The sequence below is a fragment of the Egretta garzetta genome, unplaced genomic scaffold (assembly GCF_000687185.1).
Source record: "Egretta garzetta isolate BGI_Z169 unplaced genomic scaffold, ASM68718v1 scaffold19, whole genome shotgun sequence".
In the NCBI taxonomy this organism is placed as follows: domain Eukaryota; kingdom Metazoa; phylum Chordata; class Aves; order Pelecaniformes; family Ardeidae; genus Egretta; species Egretta garzetta.
This window is the reverse complement of record NW_009260768.1, coordinates 334405-361632: the sequence shown is the minus strand read 5'-3', so window position 1 is coordinate 361632 and position 27228 is coordinate 334405. Positions and strand designations below refer to the sequence as shown.

Genomic DNA, 27228 nt, shown 5'->3' with positions numbered 1-27228 from the left:
TCTCGGAGCCGAGGGAGACCCATTTCTAATGGAAAACACATCACCAGGTAAGGAGTTTCCTAGTTCTCTTTTGTAAAGGGAAAAATTATACCTAGGGCATTTCCATGCAGGGGATGTGTTTGGCGATTAGTTTGTTTCCTCTTATTATTTTAATACAGTCTTATGCTGAATACGTAAGAGCTGCACTTTCCAGCTCTGTTCTCTGCCAAACATTAAGCTTCTCATCACAATGTTTAAGAGGCAAAGGAGCAAAAATATTCTGCTTTTCTGGGTGCACGTGGATTTTGATTCTCGCCGCTGATGTGCTTTGGGTCTAGGCAAAGAGCCACAGGTGGAGCGCTGGGTCCTCCCAGCTAAGGATCCCTCCCTGCGCTCCCCCTCCTCCAGACTTGCTATCACCAATAAATGCTTCTAAAAATGCAATTTCACTTCTCTGTCTGAATTTAAAGGGTTGAACTTTGATACAGGGCAGGCTTAGAGCTCGTTTTCGCAAGTTGAGAGCAGGAAAAATTCCTGTTTCAAAACCTGTGTGTTAGGACGGGGTCAGTACAAACGTGACTTGTATTTATCAGGAGGTAAAGACGGGGCTGCCTAGGGGCCAGGGGCAGCTTTTTGTGTTTGCAATAACTGGCAAACAGGAGGCTATGGAGAGAGCACGCTCCCCTCTGCACTCCCCACGCGCTGGGATTAATCATTGGCGCTCGGAAAGCCGGCGGCTCCGCTGGGAAGCACAAGATGCATCGCACGTTGCTTTCTTCGTAGTCGGTGTCGAGGGGTTCCTGTCAGCGCTCCTGAAGAGCAACTTGCTTTTCGGAGTTAGTCACGATATGCTTTGTTAAGTTTTTATTAGAGCAAAGAGGAGTCTGAGGAGGTGCCAAATAGGAAATCCCTGAGACGGTAAATAAATGAAGTATGGGGTGTGCCTTCCTGGGACAACTTTTGGTATAGCAGAGCTGGACACAGGGTCCCAGTAAAAGTTACTGCAGTGCCTGAGGAGCGTGTTCCTGGAGAGCAAGACATTGGGGTGCATTTACTGAGCAAGGAAGGGAAATGCTTCCAGAGACACCCAGTTTTACAAGTGATGCTCTTACTAGTTTAAGGCTTCTCGGCCACCGTTGCCTTCAAACACATTTCGGATGTTTGTTTTTGTCTTGTGAACCTGCAGGTTTGAATCTCAGGTCTTGTAGAGGCGTCTCTCCTGCGTACGTTTTGTGCCTTTTGATATCTAATTTAAATTGAAATTCTTCCTGATGAAGCTCATGCAGCATTTGTAGACAGCATCATTTGTTTAACTCTCTGGGTTCCTGTTTCAGCTTCCAGGGTTATTTGCTTCTTGCTCCAAAGGCGAAAATAAGATTAAAACTGGTAGAAAATCAGTTGGAATTTTAGAAAAAGGTTTAGATTTGCTCCATTGCTCTTTTTAAGGAAGCATTTGTTACCACTGTGGAGATTCAGTGCCATTTTTTACAAGACCATCGTGTTTTCCATGTTATCCAAATACTCCAGCATGAACCTTTCTTTCCTGTCCCAACATCTCGGGCTGGGCTGCTGCTTGCACTTCACCACAACTGAAATCCAGACCTGGGCAAAAAAAGTCGCGCTTCCTAGAAATCCCTCCCTAATTGCCTTTAACCTCCGTTGTAGGCTGCGATGGGGAAGCACGGGAGAAAGCTCCAGGCAGGGAAAGCAGAGCACCGAGGAGATATCCCCTGTGCTAACAGTCAAAGGGTAAACAAGGATTTTGGATCCATCGCCCCTGGAGTACGCAAATATTTAATTCTTCCAAAAACAAACAATGAAGGGAACAGAGTAGCAGAACCATTTATTAACTCCAGCTGCCCAATCCGCGAAATCAGGAAACGATGTCCAAGGGGAGAAGAGCACAATGCGTTTGAGGTTGCTTTGATTTTTTTTTTGTTGTTGTTTCAGCCATTTTAAAGGATTAAAATACAAAAACATGTTCCGAGGTTCCCTCCCCTGCTCTCCTTCTGGGAAGGTTGTGAAACCAGTCACTCCGGAACTGCTCTTGCTCTTGCACAGGCTATTTGCTGCTTGGCCACACAGTAGAAGTTGGAGCTGAAATAAATATTCCCCATAAAATTATCCCCCAATAAATGCTCCCTGATCAGTGTTAAGGAGGATGTAAAGAAGCTCACTGGTGTTTTAATGCTGCCCTGCTCCAGCTATACTAGAGTTATAATTGGGTATATCAGCATCTGGGTGAAAACATGACAAATTGGTCTCTTACCAGCCTGCTTAAGGCATCTATTTTAAGCTACTTCTAGCATCTAACCACCTCCAGGGTGGAAGCCACCTTCCCCCTGGATGATGTGGGGAGAAGGCATGGATGGTTCAGGGTCTGATTATGATACCTAGAGCAGACGAGCGGCAGTCTGCCAAGAAACCGCAGGTCTAAGGCGAGCCATAAATTACTGCAAGAAACGCCGGATCTGCAGCTCGGCTATGTGTGCAACGTAAACCAGAACCCACTCAGGAGCTGGGCTTGGCAACGCTGCTGCAGATCATGTATGTTTTAAGTATTTTGAATAGCTGCATAAAAAAAGAAAATTAGAATTGATACCTTCTTTCTTCTATATGCCATTCAGTCCTCTCACGTTTTTAGTACAGGGCAGACTGGCTTTTCTGTGGTTAATTTTATGTAGATGAAGAACCAAACTATAGCCAGTTGAATGCGTCTTTCTACAAAGCCTCTTTGGGATGAGGAAGGATGAATCTGTGCACATGGAAGAGGCAGCTGAGTCCAATCCAGCGCTCTGGTCCCTTGCATGATCTTGGACTATTTGCTTCAAACTTCTCCTTGGTTGTCCAAATTGTAAAATGGAGAAAAGCTCTTAACCTTGGGCATGCTATTGGCTTCCCCTGAAGAGGCATTTACCCAAGTAAACATATTGACTCCCAGTGATCTGTTTTATTCTCAATGATATCATTTTCTTTCTCATCCTAGCTGGGAAAATGCGGGGGATGTTCAAGAGAGCCTCAAAAATATTCCAGCAAACCCGTGCTCTCCTATGGAAAAATGTTCTTCTGGTGTGGAGGATGAAGACAGAAAGTTTTCAGGCAAGTGTTGGTTCTTCCAAAGGGAAGTTGTGATTTCCGCTACAAAGTATTTTTACGCTGCGTTGTTTTTATGCTAGGCGATATGTGAGAAGCCTCAGCTGGTACTGTGGTTCTCTGGAAAACGTCAGCAGTTACACTTCTGCCTGTGACACTACACTATCACGGCATAATAAGGGCTTGTTACAAAGGTGGTTTATTGCTTTTGGTTGTTGATCCCATTTCTGTGCTGTCCAGAAGAACACAATGTCCAATTCAGGATTACTGGTGTAAAATTACCAGCAGACCTCGTTGGCTCTGGTACTAAGAAAACATGTTTTTCACTTGGAACATTCCTCATGCGTTCAAATTACTACACCTGTGAAATAGCTCTTCCTCATTTACAGAAAGAAGGCATTCATGGCCAGAGGAACCCGACTGCAGCCAGATCAGCGCTGGATGAGAAAGGTCCTTGAAGACACTTTCCATACCACCCAACCTCCGAGTCACTGTGCCGCCACTCACCTTTACATTTCTTTCTGTTCATCTAGGAATGGATTACATCGGTGGTTTGTCTCTTAATAATACAAACATCATCAAGTATGATATTCCACCACATGCGGCAAGAAATCCCGTACGGCTTCCTCGGACGATTAGATGATCCTGCCTTTAACGCTACGGGAGTTACGCTCGCATACACACCCGTAACGAACACCACCAGGCGAATAATGAGGAAAGTGGCTTCGGATTCTGTGATGACTGGTAACGCTGCTCTTAAATCCTTGTAGCTGCAGTGCCTGAGCCCACCCTGGCACATTGGGCACCTCGGGCTTCACTGTGGTGTGGGGAGAGAAGGATTGGGACCATACAGTTTTGGAGGGTACAAATTGTGGCTGGTGCACATTTTCATGTTGTCTGATGACCAATCAAAGTTGTAGCTGTCATGGTTTTATTTTTTTTTTTTTTTTTTTTTTTTTTAATGACAGGTGTAATAATAGAAGAGGTGGAAAATGAGAAAAAACTGGAAAGAAGAGGAATTTTGGAGGATGACATTATTGGTGTCGTTTTTAAGGATGACTTCTCCTACAGTCTCAGATTTCAAAGCTACAGCGTGGTATCTCCAAATGATGCCTTTGAACACATCGGTAACAAAATAAATCAAACCCCAGAACTTGATTTTACATTAAAAAAATGCTTAGATGGACCTCCGCATTACTTCTTATTTGACCAAGTGCACCCATATTTATGGACTAAAAGTAGTAAACTATCCAAACCAAAAAGTAAGCTTATTTTCAGATAAAAAAATCAAGTGAGTTCGTTGGTTGATGGGCAAAAAAAAAAAAAGTAGTATTTTGCTAAGAACTGGTCTTGGAAAATGGAAATGATAGAGAGGCTCTTTGTCTGTCTACACATGTCAGTAGCTCTTTGCAGATGCGATCCCAGCTCCAGCGTGTTCTGGAGTTCCTAGAGGTGCTCCTCTCCTGCCCTCGGCGTTGGGCATGCTCATGGTTGCTGTACTTTGAGCCCGGGCTCCTTCCAAAATGGGAGAGCTGAGCATGGGCAGCTCTTCTGGGCTGTGACAACAGGGTTGGTGCCACATCGGGTGACCCAGGGGGCCAAAGCCACCAACTCCCGATACCACAGTATTCTTGGAGAAAAATGGCTGCTCCAGGAAAAAGGCTGAGTAAAACCAAATCTTGATTTCCTTTCTTAAGGCAAATACATTTTCAACCCCTCACATGTACGTAAGCATATACACACACACATATATGGAAATGCGGAGATCAAATTCTTCTTTTTTTCTTTTTTTCTTCTTTCCCACAGATACCTGCTTCAATTTTTCATCAAGTAGCTGTGAAGTCCCTTTGTACTGGTACGCGGGTTTCCTATCGGTGCAGTCCAGCATTGATGCAGCAGTCATAGAAGTATGATCATGATGGCAAATAAGTTTTCTGTTCTTCCCAGAGTTATCTGTAAACTTAAAAAAACAACCGAACAACCAAACCAAACCAGTTCATTCTCTGTGATCACTCATTTTTTAAATACATGGTATGATTCAAAAGTTAAAAGAATGATAGCTCGTTCTTGTGGCTCAAGGCAGCGTTGGTGTTTCTTACAAGGCAATATAAGAGGGGACGAAATATTGAGGCTATCTGCCGCTTATAAATGTAACCTTGTTATTGACAAACTAATAATTTTAATGCTTATGGAAACCTGTTTGCTCTGATGTTGGCTGTTTCATTACAGAAAAATCAAATTAATGCCTAATTTCTTTTCTTTAGATGAAAACAAACCACTCTGTCTGGGAAGAGATGAAGGCAATTAGCGGTGTTCGTCTGAAATCACCCTTGATCAAACTTGTGTATAAACTGGATTATATTTGGTTCATAATTTACGTTATATTGTGCTTCTCCCCGTATATGTACTTTTTATCGGTGAAGGTTACAAGAGAGAAAAAGAAGCTCAAGGTATTGATGAGAGCGATGGGTTTGCAAGATATCGCATTCTGGTAAGTCTCATAGAAATGAATTCTGTAATTACCGGAATTCCCTTACATATATTGGATGGGTGTTGGCTTGTGGGATGGATGTGGGTCCGGTACCACCGTGCAGCTGAGAAGCAGCAATTCCCCAGACCCCCACAGCAGTCCCTTGCCTACCCATGCGCCTGGGCTCTCAGAAGCCAAGTTTTGCGCGTTGTTGAAGCAGAACGTTTGCTGCTTTTATCTGTAACGTACCATTTGCTGGAGGACCTCAGTTTCCAAGAACGTTGCTCTGATACGGGATTTCGTTTGTTGGGTTTTTTTATATTTATCCCTGCTCTCCTCCCTCAAAAAAGAGAGAGAGCACTCTTCATGTAGCAGGGATGCATGTAGCAAGGTTCTTGGTGTCGAGGTGTTGCTTGCCTCCAGGAAATGGGTGGATACACAGAGAACATAAAAAAAAAAACCTGAAGAAAAATCAAATTGTAGAGAAAGCTGCAAATGATGAAGCATGGGGGGACATAGGAGCTATCAAAACAGGCTTCCAAAGCCTTCTGAGCATGGGTGTTTCACATCATTAGGAAAAGCGTAAGAATAAATGTTCCTGGCTGTGGAGCCTGTGCTTAGATGCCGTGTGGCTCTTTGCTGGCATCGTTGCATCTGCTGAGATTTGAGTAGGTGCCAGACAGTGATATTTGCATCTTTCCAGTCTGGAAACTGTAAATGGAAGTGTATTTGGGAACTGGCAAGTATTTGAATTAAAAAGAGTGTGTCTTGTACTGGCCATGTAATGGCGCGTGCTGTCACCTACAGAAGCAAAACCCCCTGTGCCTTTATTTGTAGGCTATCCTGGAGCTTGCTGTACACCATTTACATTGCAATTATGGCAAGCCTGCTGACACTGATCACGATTAGAGGAGTCGTCCATGAGCACAACTTCTTTGAAATATATTTTTTTTATTTCTTTTACGGCATAGCATCTGTAAGTCTGCTTTTGTGTTCTTCAATGATGCATGAGTTTTTCCCTTTCCTAGTGAAAACATCTAAAACTCAAAGACTACAGAGTACTCTAGGGCTGGGCGTTACAGGAGAAAGCAACAAAAACGTCTCCTCTACTGGGTTTTATTGTTATAATTTGTAGGATAATATGTCACTACTGTTATATTTTTGGGAGGTTCTGACTTGAAACTGGAGTAAAGAGAGGTGCTAACACCAACGTGAATGGGAAGGGTGATGCTGTGTGCCCCTGGGATCAGGGATCTGCTCTGTCTGCCCCGATAGACCTGCCCTAAATATCCGAGCTGTCTGCTAAATGATTCCAGCCTTGTGATGTGCCATGTGCATCTTTGGGGCCAACTGAAGCTCAGCTGGGTCCCTAACGCTGCTTGTTGGATTTTTCATGGGTTTTTTTCCTGAATCGCCAGCAGAAAAGCATCCTGCTAATTACTGGTTTTCTCTGCCACAGATTCACTTCTTTTTCATGCTCAGCTCTCTGTTAAAGCAGCCAAATATTGTCAGTTTTGTGGGATTTGTCCTTCACATCATCTTTGGATTGCTGGGCTTTTTGACATTGTTTGAAAAACTACCCCCGTCTTTGGAATGGATTTTTAATCTCTTCAGTCCTTTTGCCTTTACAGCTGGCATCTCAAAGGTATGTTCAAAAATAAATCTGGCACATCGTGAAAAGTTCAGCCCACAGCAAACATGCTGCAGACTTCTGCCAGATGACAGTAGCTGCCATGCATCATTTGCGTTGTCCTAAGGACCCAGTCATGCCCCTCTGCCCTAGATGCTTTGTAAAAAGAAAACTTGACTCCAAAAAGTACATGCTAATTCATAACGAATATCGTTAGATTCTCAACTGCATCACACATTTTACCAGTTCTCTATATACAATAAATTTTGATCTTTGGAAAATTATCATAGGAGTGGGATGTGTCTGGTGGGTACCAAGATCTGCGAGAACTGTGAGGTCTTGAAGTGCTGCCCCAGCAAATGCTGCGCACATCACTCTTGTGGTGTAGTAACTTCTTCTGCACGGTTTTGAATTCAGCTTACTGAAGCATTTCTGATACTTGTAGTCATAATAAAGCGTTGCCCTGCTTGGAAACAGCATCATGATCACGAGCGGGTATGGGTTTCTGGTGAAAATGGTCATGATGACACAGCAGTGGCTTGCATGTAATATTTCTGGCTAAAGGAAGTGTTGCATCTGACTTGGGCTTTTTTCCTCCCTAGATGGTAAAATTAGAAAAATATGGATCAGCCTTTACACCAGAATTGTACCCTTTCTTTAATCTGTACGCCATACTGACCCTTGACAGTGTCGTGTACTTGCTGTTGGCCATCTACTTTGATAAGGTTTTGCCTGGTAAGTAGAAATGTGAGGGAAAGAATACAAATTCCCTTGCATTTTTCTTCTGTAATCCTCTCCCCTCAGAGAGGGAAAGGTGCCAAAGAAGTGGTGGGCTAGAGCTGAGAAAGCTGCAATCTACGTGGAGCAAAAAAAGGTGTCCTAGTATTGAGCTGGTCAGGCTGCGGAATGGCATCTTAACAGCAATGAGCCGTGCCACATCATGTGAGGGACTGAAAACTGCATTTACTGTTGGGAATGGTTGGGAAGAATCCTCTTTTCCCAGAAGCTGGGTGCATGTAGCTACCTCATTTGACCCTGCCTCAAAAACAGGCTCCAAAAGGAACATTCAATCTTGCAGCGATGCAATGAGATCCTTTACATCTACTCCAGCAGCCATAATGACCGGGTTTAAAAGAGGCTGTGGGACTTGACCTGATTTTCCTATAACTTCTGGGACAAAGAGGTGATCAACGAGGTCTTTTCTGTATCTGCATTTACAGATATGGACAACTGGATAACTTTGCAGAACTTACCAGTCCTTTTATGCTGCCGAAAGGCTGCATTCTGCAGCTGTAGAGGAAGACATGGCTGGACATGGTGTTTATCAAAGTTGAGTCGACACGTAGCAGATTTGGTTGATATTTCACCTTCTTTGTTTCTGAATTAGGCAAGTATGGAGTACCATATCCACCTACGTTCTTCCTGAGACCATCATACTGGTTCAAGGCCAGGAGCGGGTACGTGGGGGTGAGAGCTGGCGGCGAAGGCAGCCACGATCCTATCCTCAGCAGTAACATGGAGCCGATGCCTCCGGGCTTCGATGGGAAGGAAGCAATCAGGTAAGGAGCCTTGTAGGCATGAAAAATACAATGCTGCACGTTATATTTGACTCTAGAGAGCATAGCCATATTGCACTGGTGAAAATGTGAGACTGAGCTGTCTAACATACACAGATAAGATTAATGGCAAACACATGAAAGGGAGGATTTGTTCAGTGCTTCATTCTGCTCCAGAGCTGTATTTGAAGATTTATCGGACATGGTGCATCTTCTGTGCCAGGGCCCAACTTGCTGCCCAGCAATTTCCCCTTTGCAGAGCCGCAGCAGTGAGTCTGTTCCCCTTCACCGTCGTCTTTATGAACACTGCTGCTGGAACGTGCTGTATAAGATAGTGTTATTTACGTCCTTACGGGGCTAGTTTGGCCCGTTACTGTTGCTGCCCATTGCTTGTTACTAGAAAGCAAATATAAATCTGCTAAAATAATAGCTAGGTCAGCGCTTTTAATTATATAACCAAATGTTTCTCAATCCCTACGGCCTCTCGCTTGGTTCACTAAGTGTTCATTGAGTTGGACTTTGAAACCTTTGAAACATCTTTTAGAGAAGTACGTTAGTGAATTCTGCTTTTACGTGTATGAGAAATGAATTATGCAAAGCAATGCCTTCAGATGGAATTACGCTAACCCCAGTGGTAGTGAGCAGGAGCAGCTTGAGGTCCCGCTTGGGAAATACTCCTCCGATAGTTTTCAAAGGTACTTTAAGGCAGAGGAAATGCACCAAAATTGTGAGATTCAATAGTAATGGCTTGCTTACCTTTCCTTTAGACTAAACAATATTAAAAAAATATACAAGAAGAAGGACAAGAGAACCGAAGCTTTAATGGGTAAGGGAGGTTTTGGAATTATTTTCATTTAATTTTTCACTAGATATGAACCCGAACTGTTTTGAAAAGTACTGGATGTACTTAATCCTGCCTCCAGCACTGTTAAAATGCATTATTCAGTGGTTGTATCTGCTGGGGTAATTCACTGGCAAATTTCTACCAGGTTGTTATCTTCCTGTTCACTCCAGGAAAATTACTATTTATTATGTTTTGCAATAGCAGAAAGTGTCCTTAAAAGCTGTGGGGTTTGCAGCCATGAACCACTATAAAAATCACCTCTTAAACTTCCCTCTCAAAATCTAAACTCTTCTGGGCAACCGAAACTTATGTCTTTGGTCTCTGGCTAGAGCCAAGGCTGACCGGTGTTCTCCAAGCACTTGCACATCTGCCAACCACAGGTATGCAAGTGGATGGCACAGTCCTAGCGTAGTCATGGGATATTTGTTAAATGAACTCCAAGTGATGGTGAAAATATCGATATGGTCTCAAAGATTTATACTGAGTAAAAAAAAATAAATGAGGAAATGAGATAGCAAAGCATGGGCTGCTTTGAAATAACTCTTGAAATACCACGCATTGGAAAGCCTATGGGCTCTTCTCGTTCTGTGGACTCTCTCTTGAGCTGTGCTAAAATAAAATGTTATGAACCTCACAGAAAACAGAAGTCAAAATTCTTTAAATATTGAAGTTAATACACTTGTTCCCTCCGTTCAATCAAAACATGACTGCAAGTTCCTTACTGAGTTTAGTCCTAACTTCCAAAGCTGCAACCCATAGTTTTGGATCTGTGTTTTTGCCCCTCAACTTCAAAAGAAATGTCACCCTCTGCCACGCTTGGCAGCAAGCTGCAGGTACAGGTCTATTCCTCACAGATTTCCCTCCTAACGTTATCCTATTTCTATTCTAGGCTTGTCCTTAAATATATATGAAGGCCAGATCACTGCATTACTTGGTCACAGTGGATCTGGAAAAACTGCTCTCTTAAATGTGCTCAGCGGCTTTTCCAAGCCTTCAGCAGGTAAGATCATGGACCTGAATGCTGAAGAGGAGAAGCTGTTTGGTTTTTTTCAAGTGTAAGAGGGTAAAGATGTAAAAAAACAAGTTTTCCCTTGGTTTTTCAGTCTGGCTTGTTGTCAGTGCAGCTTGCTCCTTCAACACGAGCTTCAGGGCTGATGCATCCCTTGTGGGTACGCTCATGTGTGCAAGCATTCACAGATGGTTCTTGCTCCATCTGGATGGCCTGATGTTTTCCATGAGCTGCATACCTGTAGGAAATATGTTTTAGTTCTTAGGGGAGAGATTCAGTGCGCTGAAATCTTCTTGAATGGTATTAAAGCTTTGGACAACGCAAATTTATTTTACCTTTTTTTTTTTTTTTTTAAAACATTTGAGAAATAGCCACAATGCTGGAATTAACATCAAAGGTACGAACACACAGCAGTCATCTTTCCCCTTACAACAGGGACATACCGTACAGTATGAGATTTGTTTCATTCACTCCTGTGTGCAGGTTCTGCAATGATATACAACTACAAAGTCTCTGAAGTGCAGGATATGGAAGGAATTCAGGCAATGGTTGGGATTTGCCCCCAGTTTAATTTGCATTTTGAAACCTTAACGGTGAAGGAAAACCTGAGAACTTTTGCTCACATCAAGGGGATTCAGCAGAAGGAAGTGGAGCAAGAGGTTGGTGGGTGCTTATCAATCACTGTCCTCTGTTTTACAGCGTCTTGGACACTTTGAGCTTTCTTTAGAAAAGATGATCACCAACATCTTGTTCTGTGGAAATGAGAACAACCCTAACGGGGTTGGAACGGGTTGCCCAGAGAGGTAGTGGAGGCATTCAAGACCAGGTTGGACAGGGCTGTGAGCAACCTGATCTGGTTAGCGGTGTCCCTGCTCCCTGCAGGGGGATGGGACTGGGTGACCTCTAGGGGTCCCTTCCAACCCAAACCATTCTGTGATGATTCTGTGACTCTAATTTAGGGTAGAAGTGTTTTTTCAGTTCTTTCTTATCCTCATGTCATAAGAGTTATAACTGAGATTTGCAGTACTTATCTCTAAGCAAAGCCATTTAAAGTGGATAATTTTAAAATCTTGTTGTTATACTCTCCTGTATTGTGTGTAGCCATATATGAAGTAAAATGCGACCAATGCTTTGGAAATCTGGCTCTTGTCTTTGTATATCGCCAAGGTGCAGAAAGTTCTTTTGATGTTGGACCTCACTGACCTTCAGGACATCCGTGCCAATACTCTGAGTGGGGGACAAAAAAGAAAATTGTCGCTTGGAATTGCAATTTTAGGGAATCCCCAGGTAGGAACTGGTCGTATTTACACACACACACAACGCGTACAACTTTAGCACATAGCTTTGCATTTTGATTTGGCACACGGGCATTTGTAGTTTTCCCCTGGCACTTCAAGCCTGGTGACGTATTAATTCACTTGGCCGCTGGAAGGATTGAGGAATCTAGGTCAATGAGAACCATATTTTAAATGAAAAGGGTAATAATAACGGAGAAAGAGCAATAAAAATGACTGATGTTTGAGGATGCATTTTATTCTGAGAGCGAGATCATCAAAAGCATGAAATGAAATGATGTAAACATGGAAATGCTGGATTGCACATGCGGAGGTCTGATCTTGTTCACCTTTGCAGGTGTTGCTTTTAGATGAGCCGACGGCTGGGTTGGATCCCTGCTCCAGGCACCACGTGTGGAGCCTTCTGAAGGAGACCCAGTCCATGGAGGAGGCCGATGCTCATGCTGGTGAGCCCAGATATTCACACTGTGGTTGACTATGGTTTGAAAACAAGGGTTTGCCGTTGCAGAGCCCACGTATGGGTTCTGCCATGATGCCGTATGTGCTTGCTGGACACGTTTTGTCTGATAGCGACCACTCAACATGGGCTGAGCAAAGGCAAAAAATGGACTGACAAGGTCTTCCAAGACCTTGCTCATGCTCTGCTTCAGGATGAAGCAATTGCATGTTATCTGGATGTATGACTAGCAGCACCCATACAAACTAGTAATATTGTTTGGCTTAATATCTTTCCATATTGCTCCCAGCCTGTGCAGGAAATTTTCCACAAGTCCATAAGAATACGTAATTAAAAGGTTAACCTTAGTGCTTAAGAGCAAGGCCGTTCAAAAAGAAAAAAACCTGCAGCACTGGCTTGGTTTTATTCCTCTCAACTTCATCATAAAAATGTCTGTTGAGTTCAGAAGGAGCAGAGTGAGGTCAGCCTACTGCACTGTTGTAAATCCCCCCCTAAATCCTTTGTATTCGTACCTCCTTAGATCGGAAAGCTTTTCTCTCAAACGGGAGATTACAGTGTGTTGGCTCATCTCTGTACTTGAAGAGAAAATGGGGAATTGGCTATCACTTAAGGTAAATCCTTTTCTTCTTGGTCATCGCTCTTTTTACGAAAAGCTTCTAGTTGATATGTTTTCTTGTAGAGTCTGTGTGCCTATAGAATTTCTCCAGAGAGTAATAGAAATCCTGACAATCCATTTTAGAAAACTTTTGAGGCTGCCAAAAATACCTTGCTTTGGCTAGCAAGCTGCTTTTCTCTGGAACCCAATCCTGAAAGCTCTGAGCGTGCAGCTAACATGACTTTGCAACCTCCTTCACAGCCAAAAGGGGACCAGAGTAACGTGAATTGTGATTTCCACATACTCTGTGGTGCCAGAGTGACGTACAGCGGCTTTAATGTAAAGCTGGTGTTCTTTGGATTTTGATTTCTGTGTTCTTGGTTTAGCAGCATTGGCCAGGATCGTTATTCTTAACCTCAACTATTTCTTGCATGCGTGGCAAAACCAGGGGCACTGCAGACTTCTAGAAAAATTCCCACTGAAACGCTGCCCAGTTTTGGAGGTTTCCCTATGGCTTGAAGAATGACTGCTGGCTCTGTGTTTTAAATGGATGATGCGTGCATTTTTTTTTTTCTTATTTAATATTATAGCAATTGCTTTTTAATACAAACAGGGTGCGCATAAATGACCTGTGTGACCCTGAGCTTACATCATCCCTGGTCAGGCAGTACATCCCCGATGCCGTGCTCAAAGGACAGAAGGGGGGTGAGCTGTGCTATATGCTACCGCTGGAAAATACGGACAGCTTCCCAGGTAAGAAAAAACCTGTCGTTGAGCCAGGGTTGTAAAGGGAAAGCAGGTGGTGGGAAAAGCAGAAAGCAAAGTGGCTGTGAAGGGAGTAACTATATTCCCTTGTGCGTACTGTATGGGATCAGGAAGCCCAGAGCTGCGTAAACATCAGCCTTAAAGAAAGCCTCCAACGGGCATGCTAAGATCAGTACTGCAGATGAACAAAAGAAAATCCACCGACGAGTCTACAAGCTAAAATCCACTGAGTCTTCTCTGGTTTCAGGATGAGATTTCTCCCACCAGAAAGGCCCATGGTAATCAAGAAATCTAAATTTTCTGCTTATCTCTAAAGAGCACAATAATTTTGCTGTGGCTTTTTAAATGACGGGAATTAAGGATGTGAATGCTAGAAAGTACAGCGTTAATCATGCCAGCCTGAGTTTCGACTCGACACTAGCCTTAGTTTCTATCATGCAGATCTGTTCAGCCATCTCGAGAGCAGCCTTTTGCAAGGGGTCGTTAATTATGAGGTTAGCAGGACAACTCTGGAAGACGTTTTCCTGAAGCTGGAGGGAAAGGAGGCCGTTGGTCAAGAAGGTAAAACATTGACTGCCATTTGCAAGCGTGGCACAATTAAGGTTTTATATATATGTTCTAATTGAATACCTAATGAGTTTCTGGTAAACGTGAATTTTGGTAGGTTTTGGTAGGTCAAGAGTTGCAGCTGTATTCAGCTTTCTTGTAGTGAAGGATATCTGCTTGAAGAAGCCTAGATGACTCAGTCTTGACTTACCACAGGCTTTTAAGCACATGACTTAAGACTGATGTCGGAAGGGTGTTTGCTTTTGAAGAATATACTGCCCAGATGAGGTGGAAAGAGAGAAACTAGCCAGAAGGCATTTCACAAGACCAGTGAAGATATTGGATGTGTTGCCATATGAGCCCAGGTTCAGCCAGTCTGAATTCACCAATGTAATTTATATTCTGGGTAAACTATGGCCCCTTTCTCTGCCTTTATTTCTTTTCTGGCTAAAAACGAAAGTGGTCCTCTATTCAGAACAGAAGATCCTTGTTGCTTGTTTGTGATTAAAATGCGTCCTTTGAACGCTCTTTGTGGGTAATGGTATTTCTCGTGGTGAACACGCAGAAGACGGAGACCTCAACGAGAGGGACCAAAGTCTCCTGGTGCTTTCTGAACAAGGAAGCGTGGCAGCGAGTGGGATGGCGCTCTGGAGGCAGCAAGTGCATGCTGTGATGAGAGTTCGCTTCTTAAAACTAAAGCACGAAGGAAAGCTTCTCCGGTCCATGTAAGTGTGGGAGCTCTCGCCTACTCTGCAGCCCTCGCGCTGGCTTGGTGCTTTCCAAAGGATTCCATCGTTCCCTTGAGTGACTGAGGGAAGGCTTCAATACTGGTGGAGAGGTTTGGAAACTAAGAATTAGGTGGGAAATGTTTAAAAGCTGCAGTAATAAGGACAGTTAGAATTTAGTGGTACAGCTCTGAATTGCTTAAGTTTTAAATTTCCCCTTGCCTTTCTCAACGTAAATCACACAATTAGCTAAAGGTGGAGTTCCCCTGGACCCACTTATGGTCTGTTTTTCCATCTAGATTGCTCTTCTTTGGAATATTTATCCTTCCAATGCTTATGATTTTCATTGTATTTCAACTGTGGGACAGCTCCAACAACTGGGAAATCACAGCTAGCTCATATTTTCTTCCCACTGAAGAGAAAATTCAAAATAAGTCGTCAAATCTTCTCATCTTCAATGACACAGGTGAAGAAGAACATGTGATGTTGATTCGCTTTCTGCACCGCTCTGAGTCCTCTTAGAGTTGATAGACCAACCTTGCCTTACGCTTTCTGTACGTTCCTTTATATATTTGTGGCTTTGGGAAGTGTTTTCTTTTGAGCAAAAGCAAATCCAATTTTAGTGGTGATAATGGAGTAGCTGGTATTTAGAAGAATAACGAACCAGGAAAATTTAAAAATAAAAAAAAGTATTAAACTGTGGAAACATATATTGTGTTTAAGCAGTTTCAAATAAAATAGAGAAAATATAAGTTTGCTTAGGTTCTGAATGATTTTTTTTTTTAACATAACCCTGCTTTGCAAATGGGAACTTGTCGATAAGAAACTTTTTATTTAAAGAAAAAAAAAAGTAATTATTCTAATTTCTGTTCTTGACTTGATTTCAGGATCAGAAATTGAAGATTTTATTTCTGCTTTGAAGGCTCAAAACATAATCCCAGAAATGACTCTTGAGAAAAACATCACAAGCATTCCACTACATAATGGAGCTATAAAAATATCCCTGGAAGGCAAGGTGCCTGATATTTTTTTTTTTTTTCTTCTTTTATCCTGTACGTCAACAGGATTTTCTGAAATGTGTTTAAATGAGGCACAGGGCAATACATGCACCAGTGAAAGAGAATATTTATTTGACATATTAAATGACCTTGGTAGTCCTGTTTGTGGGAGACCAGGGTTATATTTGGTCCTTTCCACTGTATGCTTCTTTACAGTGATCTTTAGAGGAAAGTATTATTAAAAGTCTTTCGTGCTTTTCTCCAGAACTTGTTGTCTTTACCAACCATTTTGCTCGTGGTACCTGTTAGCACGCGCCCAGGTCTCTGCGATCCCACCAATAGAACTCTCTGGCCACCTTTGTCGTGGCTTTTCTCTAAGCCCCGTGTAGCGGTCAGCTCTTCCTCATGCTTCTCACAGGCGTGAAGGTCACTTTTTTTGTTCTTACGTCTTCAGAGCTACCGATTCACGGTCATGTGCAGCGCAGAACCCATCAACTGTTTCCCCATGCTTGTGAATATCCTCAGCAACACCTTCCTAAGGCTCTTCAATTCCACCGCACGCATCCGCGTTTGGAGTGAGCCCTTTTACAGTGTGAGTGTCCTGCCTTTCTTGGTGAAAATTAGTTGAAATAGCCATGCTGAAGTGCTAAAGGCTGGACGGGTTGGAAACCTGGTTGGATGAGCAGCCTCCAAGGGTTGGGGTCAGCGGTCAACTGCTGGCCAGTTCCTTGGGGACATTGCTCAGAAGCCAATACTGGAGCTATTTAATGAGAATTTTAAGAGCTCTGTAGGGTTCCAGTGCCATAAGACATTTAAGCTTGGCCTATGTGGCAGTATGGTAGTAATGACACAGTAATACCTGCAAACGCCACCTTTCTTCAGCGGCCGTTTGGCAAGAATCAGCATCACAAAGTTGGTCTCTATCCTCAACAACTATAATAAGTAATATTGCAAAAAGTAATTCCAATACTTTTTGCAAATTTTCAAGATGCTAAAAGCTTTTCTTTTTTTATTGCCTTGTTTTGTGTTCTGAAACACATAAATGACTTACCATTAGTGTTATTGCTCACTTGCGTGTTCAACCATCCTATGAGCATTGAGCTAGCCAGGTTTTCCCTGGGTCGCTCTTGATTTATTGATGACTTCTGAATTTCTCTTCCACAGATACGAAGCCCAGAAGTAAGGAATGATATTTTTTTCATCTGCCTCAGCTACATGCTGATTTTGGCTGCTGGCTTGCCGCCTCACTTTGCAGTGAGCAGCATGGAGGATTACAAGGTAAAAAGCATGCACTGAAGGTGGTCTTGCACCAGAAGTGAATGCACATGCCATGGCTCTGGAGAGCAGTTTGTGTGCCGGTGGGCTGGCCAGCATTTCTGGGTAGGATGCGAGAAAAAATACAGCCACACGAATACAACGTTGTACCAAAGCGTGTTTCCCTGCATCTCAGGGAATCAGCTTGGGCTCAGAACAATTTGGGTGTTAATAAAGATTTGGGGGTCATGAGGATTTTTTATTTTTTTTTTAACTTTTAAGAATAATGTGGTTTCAAACAACAATAAAACTAAGAAATAATTGAAAATGCTTGGAAGGGAGAGGAAGGCTCAGCCAGGGAAGGGGGGGAGTGAGGTTAATGGAGGAGGAGCAAGAATGATGTTTTGGGCTCTGCTGTTTTTTTTTTTTCCCATTTGCTTTGGCAGCTCCAGGCTCGTGCCCAGCTGCGGCTCGCGGGGCTCTTCCCCTCAGCGTACTGGTGCGGGCAGGCGCTGGTGGACATCCCGCTTTTCTGGACCCTGGTGTGCCTCATGTTCGGGGTCATACTACTCTTAAACCGCACCTGCCCCTTGCAGGCCAGCAGCGTGCTGCCCCTGGTGAGCTCTTTGCGTGCGGGAAAACGGGCAGACGCAAATCCCCCTCCCTCATTTTGCAGTGAGTTTTGGCATTAAATACTTTAATTGAAACGGGCTGCTCTGGGCCGGTTTTCATATACCCACATCCATCTCCTAGTCACTGACATTGGTTTCTCTCTCTAGATCATTTGCGTCATTGGTTATGGAGCATCTCTTGTCCTCCTCGTCTATTTAATTGCCTTTAAATTTCGCACAGGACGAAGCAATCGTTACATTTGGTCTTTCTTCTTCATTCTGGTAAGTGAAGTGAATCTTTGCTCCAGAGTGTTTGATTTACACATCTCACCACTTGAGGCTTCACTTCAGATATACTGATACTCAGCAGAATAACCCAAATCGGTGACAAATAGCCTATTTTTTTAGCAAAAATACATTACTATTGAGAATACTTTTTCTGCTTTATTCCAGGTGAATTTCATTCTCTATACGCTCAGTGACCTACACAATGCACTTTACTTGACCTTCTCTACTTTGATTCCTGTGTTTCCACTGCTGGGCTGGTTGATGTTCTCTACACCAGTAAGTAAACATGTCCTACTAAGTTAAAAAATGGTCCTAATGGTGCAAACTGGAAAAGCAAGAGGTGCTTTCCAAATTCCCTGTCTCAAAGTGCCAACTGTCAAAAAGACAGAGAAAAGGCAGCAGGAGAAGAAAAGGTCCAGACTGGGGAATGAGAGAAGGGAACAAGATGCTGGAGCATGTCCAGAGAAGGGCAACGAAGCTGGGGAGGGGTCTGGAGCCCAAGGCTGCTGGGGAGCGGCTGGGGGAGCTGGGGGTGTTCAGCCTGGAGAAGAGGAGGCTGAGGGGAGCCCTTACTGCTCCCTACAACTGCCTGAGAGGAGGGGGGAGCTGGGGGAGTCAGGCTCTGCTTCTAGGGAACGGGCGATGGGATGAGGGGAAACGGCCTCAAGTTGCGCCAGGGGACGTTTAGGTTGAACATTAGGAAAGACTTCTTCACCGAAAGGGCTGTCAGGCCCTGGAAGGGGCTGTCCAGGGATGGGGTCGAGTCCCCATCCTTGGAGCGATTTAAAAGGTGTGTGGATGTGGTGTGTAGGAACGTGGTTTAGTGATGGAGTTGGCAGTGTTAAGGTTTACAGTTGAACTCGATGATCTTAATGGTCTTCTCCAACCTAAATGATTCTATGATTCTAAGATTTGACTTGCTAATCCTTTGTTTGATGGGAATATTTTTGGTTTGGTTACAAAAAGCTGCTACAATGACTGTGTTTTGGCAGCCAGGGAAGCATGGGTGGGGAAGGTGGTGGAGTGGGAAACCTGGAGGGATGCAGTGAGCTGACAGAAGGAGGTGAAAGGACTGGGAAAAGAGAAGCAATGATGGAAAAGGTTGATCTAACCTGGCTGATTTGAGGCACCTCTGAATTAGCTGTAGCCAAGAAAGCCACAGCTCTCTGAGGCAGTATGAACCCCCAAAAATAAGTACAGATCAAAGCTGCTTAAACCCATCCTGCAGAAAAGCTAAGCATCCCTACATCCCACACTTGCTCCGGCCCTGCGCTTAGGCACACCATGCCAAGGAACATTTCTGAGCGACTGATTTTAATTTTTTTTTTCTTGTAGCGTTTCTCATTTTTTCACAACATCGGTCTTCTTGAGTCATGGAATCACATCTTCGTAGCTGTCTTTGCAGTAAGGAGCAATTCGATGCCGGTTGTTTTGGAAAGGGTGACTGTTCTAATGCGATGGAATTGCACTGGGCTTGTATAACTCTCCCCATAAATAAAGCGTGGGTTATGCGGGCAACGTTTCACATTAAATGTTAGCAGGGGAGGTACATCCAAGGAATCATGGGCTTGTGTCTCATGTGACCCCTGGATGCTGTACCATATGTGGGAAAAGGGGGGGGGGGGGGGGTTTTTTTTGGAGCTCATGTATAAGGCAGAGATATTATTAATCAACTAATCAGTCTAAGGCTGCTGCTACAAAAGAGAGATGAGATCTCTGCTCCTGTAGGATGCCTGTTGGGGTGAAGATTACCTGAGCTAAAACTGCAGTGCAAAGTCAAGGCTTTTGCAAATGATCTGCATATGAGATGGAAACGTATGCAAAGCCTCAGTTTAACTTTTTCCCCTTTTGGACCTTTTCAATAGCTGAAGTAAATGAGATAGGTCCCTGCATCCCCTTATAATTAAATTTAATTGAGCCTGTTGTTACCTTGTCTCCATCCGACCCTAATTCATGATTTCTTTTCAGCCTTACATCCATTGTGCGATTTTTGCGTTTCTCCTGCGCTGTTTGGAGATGAGATATGGAGAAGCGATTATGAGATATGACCCCGTCTTCAGGTGTGTCCCAGCAGCTGGGTGCCGGGGTGCCTCACGAACCCCAGTTATCCCAGCCTGCGGGGCGGGCTCGGTGTTGCATAGACAGGCGAGACCCTGCTGGCTCACCCCTGGCAGCAGGAGTGAACTTAAAAACATTTTTCAAATTGTGGGTAAAGCCTATATTTTTAGTTTTAACCAGTTTATCTAGAGGGGAAAAAATTGAGAACGAGGGAGATTTTTTTTTTTTTTTAATTATTTTTATTCCTTTGCGTCATTACAGTTTCCGACTTTACTTACTGGAGTTTCCCTGAATGTGTCTGGAGGCAAATTCCCACCCAGTGTGGTGCAATAGAAGGTCAATTGAACTACAATGTCCTAGAGAGAATGAAAAATGTGATTTAAGCTGGTTTTTATTAAGCTCCATAGCTGAGGTTTCAGGACATTTCACTACAGCTGGCTAAATTAGTAGTTACAAATTTAAATCCAACATTTAAACTCCATTTCAAATGTGTCAGTATTTCTCTCTGCAGGCTGGAGACTTACCCTAAAGCTTCGTCAGGATGGGGCCATCTGCTACCTGCCCTCTGCTTATCTGTCGCCAACAGCACGCGACTGACCACCCGAGTCATGCGGGAGAGGACTTGTAAAAAATATTAAATGGTCAGGCATCAACAAATGTGACTCAGCTAGGAGTTTGATGCCCAAATAGCTTTGAAAACCTGTCCCGTGTATTTTAATTCTCCTTGAACGGATCATTCGCGTGTGTCAAGCAGGGGACCAGTCAATACTTAGTGATGAAAGAAAAGCTAAAGCTGGCCTTTATTTTTCTCATGCATGCCAGTGGGATTTTTTTTTTTTTCCTCCCCCTGTGAATAAATATTGGAGCAAATACTCTCTGTGGAACGGCTCCCTGAATGCAAACAAATTTTGCGGGGCACTGCATTGGCGCTGCCCTGGGAACAAACTTGTAAACCCAAGCCCTTCTGGAAGCAATTCCCAATGACACCATCTCTCCTCCTCCGATGTAGGATCCAGCAGAGGAGAGCAGCCACCCGCCAGAACAGGGAGCACCCTGGGGAGGAGTCCCCCGAAGTCCAGGCGGAGAGGGAGAGGGTGCGGAGTGCGCTGGCCTCCCCGCAGCAGGAGGAGGTGAAACCCACCTTCCCGCTTCTTTGCTTTTTCATTCTCCATCCTTGGATCTGTCTCTGCTTTCTTAACTCATGCACTTATTATTTACTGATCTCCTGATGTCCAAGTGCACATCTCGCCATCCAGCCCACAGTCCCCCTGGCAATGGAGGGAGTTTAGCTGGCACTAAATTTTTACTCCAATTCTGCTTTTTTCGCTTTTTTTTTTTCTCCCCCCCCCCTGTTGCTCTATTTCCTGGATTTTTAATTTAGAAATTTTCTCTGTAGAGAGTCATACTTAATGGGAAGACCAGGCGAGCTGTCTCATGGGAGAGGAGGAGAGTTTTTTACTTTCCACGTCATCTCTTCACAGGAGTCGGTTATCGTTGTCAACAGTTTGCGCAAGGAATATCAAGACAAGAACGCCAGTTCCATCTTTAAGAAAAAGAAGAAAGTTGCTGTCAAGAACCTCTCTTTTAGTGTTAAAAAAGGTTCAAGTATTTTGCTTACCCCCTATAAATGACTGCAATCTCATGTGAAGGTCACGTTTGGAGACCATATTTTTGACAGAACTTTCTTGTGTGCAACCAGACCCAACGCACCTGTGCTCCCGAGTTCATGGGTTTAATTTATTTGTATAAGTTAATGAACAATCTTTTCTCCTACTGTACTTTTAGATACTGCCTAGCACCCAGGGAAGGTCTTATTAACAATAATTATTAACAGTTCTTGCATATTTGTTCCAGGAGAAGTGTTGGGTCTGTTAGGACCCAACGGAGCTGGAAAAAGCACAACTATAAACATGATTTCTGGAGACATAGCGGTGACTGCCGGGGAGGTAGGTGATTCGTTTGGGGAGCGTATGGGGGTTGATCTTGATGCCTTTATAAATGAAGGCTGTGATAAGGCAAGCTGGCAACGCAGCCCCTAAGACAGGGAATTTATGAACATGCAACCCCGGATATTTACAGAAGTACGAAGAAAGTGTTAATTTACTCAAAGCATTATTCTAGTTTTCATCAAAATTAATGTCACAGATTTAAGGGTTTGAGGTGCACACCACCTTTGGTGTGCATTTGAAAGCCATCGTGAAATTTCACAAGCCTTATAGGAAATGTTGACATCTTAAAAAAGAAAGAAAAAAACCAAACCCACGCTTCATAAACAGCCTTGCAAAACCAGGAAATTGAAAACGAATGTGAACAGGGTTGGGCTAACAACAATCCATCACTTAATTATGAGCAGGATGATTAATGACATGTGCTGCGGGAGGGGAAATACCATTGCTGTTACAGATTTGGGACAGAATGTTTGAAACGGAGAAGTATTGCTAGGAAAAGATAGTCTTAGAGTACCAATGTACTATTACCCAAAGTTTTACGGCAGTAAATACTGTTTGGTTTTGTGAAAACAAAACATCCACGGCTGTGGATTTGGGTGAGCAGAAGCCATGGTAGATGGAGATGATGACTCCAGTGATGCTGGGCTTCCTCTCCCACGTGCTAATGAGGTTCCTCACAACACAGGAGAAAATGTTACCGTGTTTCTGAGAGGGTCGTTGATTCACCCAGGATAACCCGCTACAGCCAAGGAGGGGTTGTGTTTGTGCAGGTGCTGCTCAAGGGCCGGGATGCAGCCGCCGCCTCCCCGGGGCAGGGCAGCCTGGGCTGCTGCCCGCAGCAGGACCCGCTCTGGCCAGACCTCACGGTGCACCAGCATCTGGAAGTGTATGCTGCCATCAGAGGGACGAGGAAGGAAGATGCAGCGGTTATCATCAGCCGGTACGACACCAAATGATTTCAGCTTTCGGTTCTTTCTCTCCCCAAAGGTATAGGACAGGGAAAGGTTTTTCTGCTGACAAACCTGGCCAGTGCAAATAAGAGACAGCACCTCCACCTTGGAGAAACAGGATCTCCTCCTGATGAGATCTTCTACTTTACACTGTTCTCAATCCCTTGCCTATGAAGATTTTCACCTTAGTTCATCTAGAAAACTTCATAAAACATTTAAACTTGCGCCAGTTCGTGGTGAGTTACATCAGTAACTGGCTTCTCTCGTTAGTGGCACTTACCATCTTGAATTCCCGCAAAAATTCCTTAATTTACCATCTGAGTTAGGAATAAAATCACCAAGTAACCCGAGGTGATGCACATCAGCCAAAACCAGTATGTCAGCCTCCAGTTCCTCAGCAGCCCTGGCCACAGCGTTAGCCAAGATGGTCATTTCAGTATTTTTCCTTTCCATTCCCCACAGCACAGCAAAAGCCTTGGATCTCCAGAAGCATTTAAAAACCCCGGCTAGGAGGTTATCTCCTGGAGAAGCCAGAAAGGTACGTGTTAGATTTGTATCTGCTACTTCAGCAAATCCTGCTCTTTCTTCCTTGAATTTGGTGCACAGAAAACCTTCATTCAAGCTCGAGGATGCCTTGGGTTCCTCCTTGTCCTGGTGTCAGTGAAAGCAGAATGTAGTCCTTGATGTTGTAAAAGTCTTATTATTTTGTTTCACAAAGTAGAAATTTTCTTCTGGGAGCAAAGCCTAAAATTTTAGTTGAATAAAAATTTCTGGAAATTCCATGTGCTCATGGAAGATCCTTATGGTTTCAAACACAGAAGTGGGCTCCTGGCCTGATTTGTTTTCACCAATAGCTTTTGCATCCAGCCTGGCAGGATCCCTCCTCTCCTCTCTCCCTGCTCTCCCACATTGTGTGTTTAATAAATGCAAACCACAAATTGGATTTACACGGTAATCGCCTCTTTACACCCCACCGTGTGCCTCTGCCAGTAAGTGGGATGGAAACCCGCTTTCAGATCTTTGGCAGGCTTGGGAGTTTGGGGGAAAGCTGATTTGGGGAGATTAAAATGTTAACCAAGAACACCTGGGGTGGGTTGTTTGGGGTTTCTTTGGATTCTTGTTCCTCCTGCTTTTTGGAATCAAGAGCTTCAGCTTCTAAAAGACTCACAGGGATTAATATGTAGCAGGGCAACTTGGGGGTTTGTAGGTGAGGTAAAAGCTGACCTGACCTCGACGTCTTTCCCATTTCAGCTGTGTTTCGCGCTGAGCGTCCTGGGCGATCCGACGGTAATGCTCTGGGATGAGCCCTCGGTGGGCATGGACGTGACGGGGCAGCGCCGTATGTGGTGAGCAGCCCCGTTTTAGCAGAACTGAGACGGGTCTAACAGGTTAAACAGGGGTTGGCCTTACCCTCGCAACTGTAGTAGCCACTGGGCAAGCCAAGAGGTTCTGCCCTGGTGGCAGAGCACATCTGTATTTTCCCTTTTTCCTAATGCACAGGGGATTGGGTGCCTCTTGCTAAACCCCTTACTCAGCAGACAGTGAGTCCTTGCTAACCATCAGATTTAATCTTAACGTAATACACCCCAAAAATGTAATCAGACTCCGGCTGAACCCATGCATTTGGTACAAAAGACAAAAATTCCTGTTTTCCTCAGAGCATGAGGAAAAAAAAGTATGGGTAGTTCTTCCTTTTCATCCCTTAGCCCTAGTGCTTCTTGCTTCTCATCAACCGTGTACACCGAAAGTGCAAAATCTGGAGGGGAGCTGACATGACAAATTGCAACACAACATTGGCGCCTGCATGTAATCTCTAAGCAGGATAACTGAAGTCTTTTGAATAGCCATCCACTTTTTTATAATTTTATCATTTCAGTTGGGTTTTGGGGGCAGGGCGGGGGGGACATAAACCAGGAGGTTTTCTTTGGCTCTTCCTGGGAAGTAAATGCCATCCCTCTGTTCCCAGGAAAGTGATTCAGACGGCCACAAAAGGCAGGGAGCGGGCAGCCATCCTCAGCACGCAGTACCTGGAGGAGGCAGCGGCGATGTGCGACCGGGTGGCCGTCCTGGTGTCGGGGCAGCTACGGTGGGTGCCAGGGTCGCATCGCTCGGTGGGATGCCACCTGATTTTTAGTCTCGTTTTTTTTCTTCTGTTTGCTTTGGGTTTTGTTGTTTTCTTTTTGTTCTTCATCTAATAGAAGATGTTGGCTTGGTTTGTCCCAAGGGTGTAACAAACATAGTTTAGTGAGGAGGTAGGTTGTTTCAGCAGCACAGCACAAACAGATGATGAACAAGAGGGCGTACATCTGCTGCTCATACCCAGTGATTGCTTTATTTGCTGCTTATGATGACTTGAGCACTCTTTTCCCTCCTCTGCAGGTACATCGGTTCCCTTGAGGATCTGAAAAATAAGTTTGGCACAAGTTACCACCTGGAAGTCAAAACGATGGACATGGGGCAAAGCGATGATCTCCACAACGAAATCCTGCGCCTCTTCCCTCATGCAGCTCGACAAGAAAGGTCACTGGGACCCTCTGTTGCTCCTCCTGACCTTGCCCAATAATTTACCTGGGAGCACAGGAACACTATAAGCACCCCTAAACCTTGGTGCTGACTCACAAAATGATAAATTCTTTTTTTTTTTTTTCATTACTTTTTCAGGACTGCTTCTTTGCTCATCTACAAGATACCAATGGAAGATGCACTACCTCTGTCCCAGTCTTTCTCCAAGCTAGAAGCAGGTAAAAGGAAACAATCCATTAAGTATGAAGATGGCTTTCAAGTTGCTCATATGGCTTTGGTTTTTAAAGATGACTTTTCCATCCCCCCACAGCTAAACAGAATTTCAGGCTCGAGGAGTACAGCTTGTCACTGCACACTTTGCAACAGGTATGTTGATGTAGAAGTTACAGGTTAGAAACTGCCTCTATAAAAAGAAGAAATACCCCGTGGCCAGCATAAATACTGTCAGTCCTTGGCAATAACGGGGTTGTTCCTGCTGTGGCACATTGCAGGTGTTTGTAGACCTCACCCGGGACCTGGAGGAGCACGACCTGGATGCAGCATCCGACAGGGCTGTGGAGCAGAGACCGCTTCACCCCTGAGCCCTTGGAGCCACAAAGGAAAATATTCAGTGTATTTTGTCAGTGTTACTGATATGTGTGATCGGATGCAGCCCTAGGACTTGGTTACCTGTGTCACATCACATCCAGCCTTGTAGGTTTTCTGCCTCACAAAGAAAAAAAGAATTATTATTTTAATAAATAAAGCCTTTATCCACCTGCCATTCATCTGTACTGACTCATGAGGATTTGCTGTGCTGAGGAATAACCCCGCGGGGATGAGCTGCTGGTCCCAGGGCAGGCAGGCACAGGAGCTGTGCAGGGGGGGCTGTTGTGGGGAAAAAATCATGTGCAAACTGAGAGGAGGCTCTGGAACCCTCACTCATCCATGGCAGGAGGACGCCAGAGCCCTGGCTCGCTCAGTCCTGAGAAGCATCCTTCCAGCTGCTGGCAGGGTGGTGCTTTCTGGTGGAGGGGCACAGGGCTGTGTTTTGACCCCAAAATCTGCTGTCGCCCCAGCTCAGCGCCTTGGCCCACCTCTGGTCCCCACCACTGGGGACACAGAAAGAAAGCGCTCAGCAATCCCTGGAAAAATGTAACGAAAACTGGCAGCTCTTAGATCATCATCTTTCAAAAGAAAAAAAAAAATTATCTGGAGTCAAAATAAGGTTTGCTTTGACCTAAAGTAAAGCTGGAGCAGGACAGTAGGTTGGACAGGTCTTCTGGCCACAGCACATGTGTTTGACTTGCTTTGGTGGTTGGGAAGATGGGGTGGGCTCCTCACTAGCACCGATCCTCTGTGGGTGCTTGGGAGGGATGGGGGGGCTCTGGTGGGGAGATGGAGGGCTCTGGTGGGGAGATGGGGGCAAGCACCAGCATCCTGGCTCTGTCTCAGCAGGTCAACATCTGTTCTTGGACATCTGCCTGCCAGAGCTAGCTTTAAATAATACACTTAAAAAATTAAATAAAATAGAAACTCCCTACATTCAGGCAGCCAGGTGTTCCCCTGGTGTCACATCGCCCTGCTCCCCAGCACCCCCAGCCTGTGGGAATGGCTGGGGGCTCACTGGAGGGCCGGGGCAGGGCCTGCCCCC

At 44.4% G+C, this 27228-nt stretch overlaps 1 protein-coding gene across 1 annotated transcript; it reads left to right on the top strand.

The window, feature by feature from the left end:
- LOC104132827 (ATP-binding cassette sub-family A member 9) lies at positions 1-26176 on the top strand. The gene is made up of 39 exons (XM_035901547.1): positions 1-47; positions 2966-3078; positions 3606-3816; positions 4041-4199; positions 4879-4979; positions 5337-5563; positions 6380-6518; positions 7002-7187; positions 7775-7907; positions 8560-8731; positions 9496-9554; positions 10462-10572; positions 11065-11240; positions 11749-11868; positions 12214-12322; positions 12854-12944; positions 13542-13681; positions 14135-14254; positions 14814-14964; positions 15264-15430; positions 15852-15979; positions 16417-16554; positions 17127-17240; positions 17663-17833; positions 17996-18109; positions 18281-18391; positions 19451-19519; positions 20084-20175; positions 21183-21303; positions 21658-21772; positions 22028-22119; positions 22893-23062; positions 23535-23610; positions 24324-24418; positions 25039-25158; positions 25452-25592; positions 25734-25813; positions 25906-25961; positions 26087-26176. Exons 1-39 carry the CDS (start codon positions 29-31, stop codon positions 26174-26176), a joined length of 4797 nt encoding a protein of 1598 aa, XP_035757440.1. The 5' UTR covers positions 1-28.
- The last annotated feature ends 1052 nt before the right edge of the window (positions 26177-27228 follow it).

Excerpts from the sequence above, each read along its gene's own strand:
- LOC104132827 (XM_035901547.1), top strand. Across the intron at positions 6,519-7,001 it reads TCTTTTACGGCATAGCATCT|ATTCACTTCTTTTTCATGCT; the intron begins GTAAGTCTGCTT and ends TCTCTGCCACAG. Across the intron at positions 11,869-12,213 it reads CAATTTTAGGGAATCCCCAG|GTGTTGCTTTTAGATGAGCC; the intron begins GTAGGAACTGGT and ends TCACCTTTGCAG.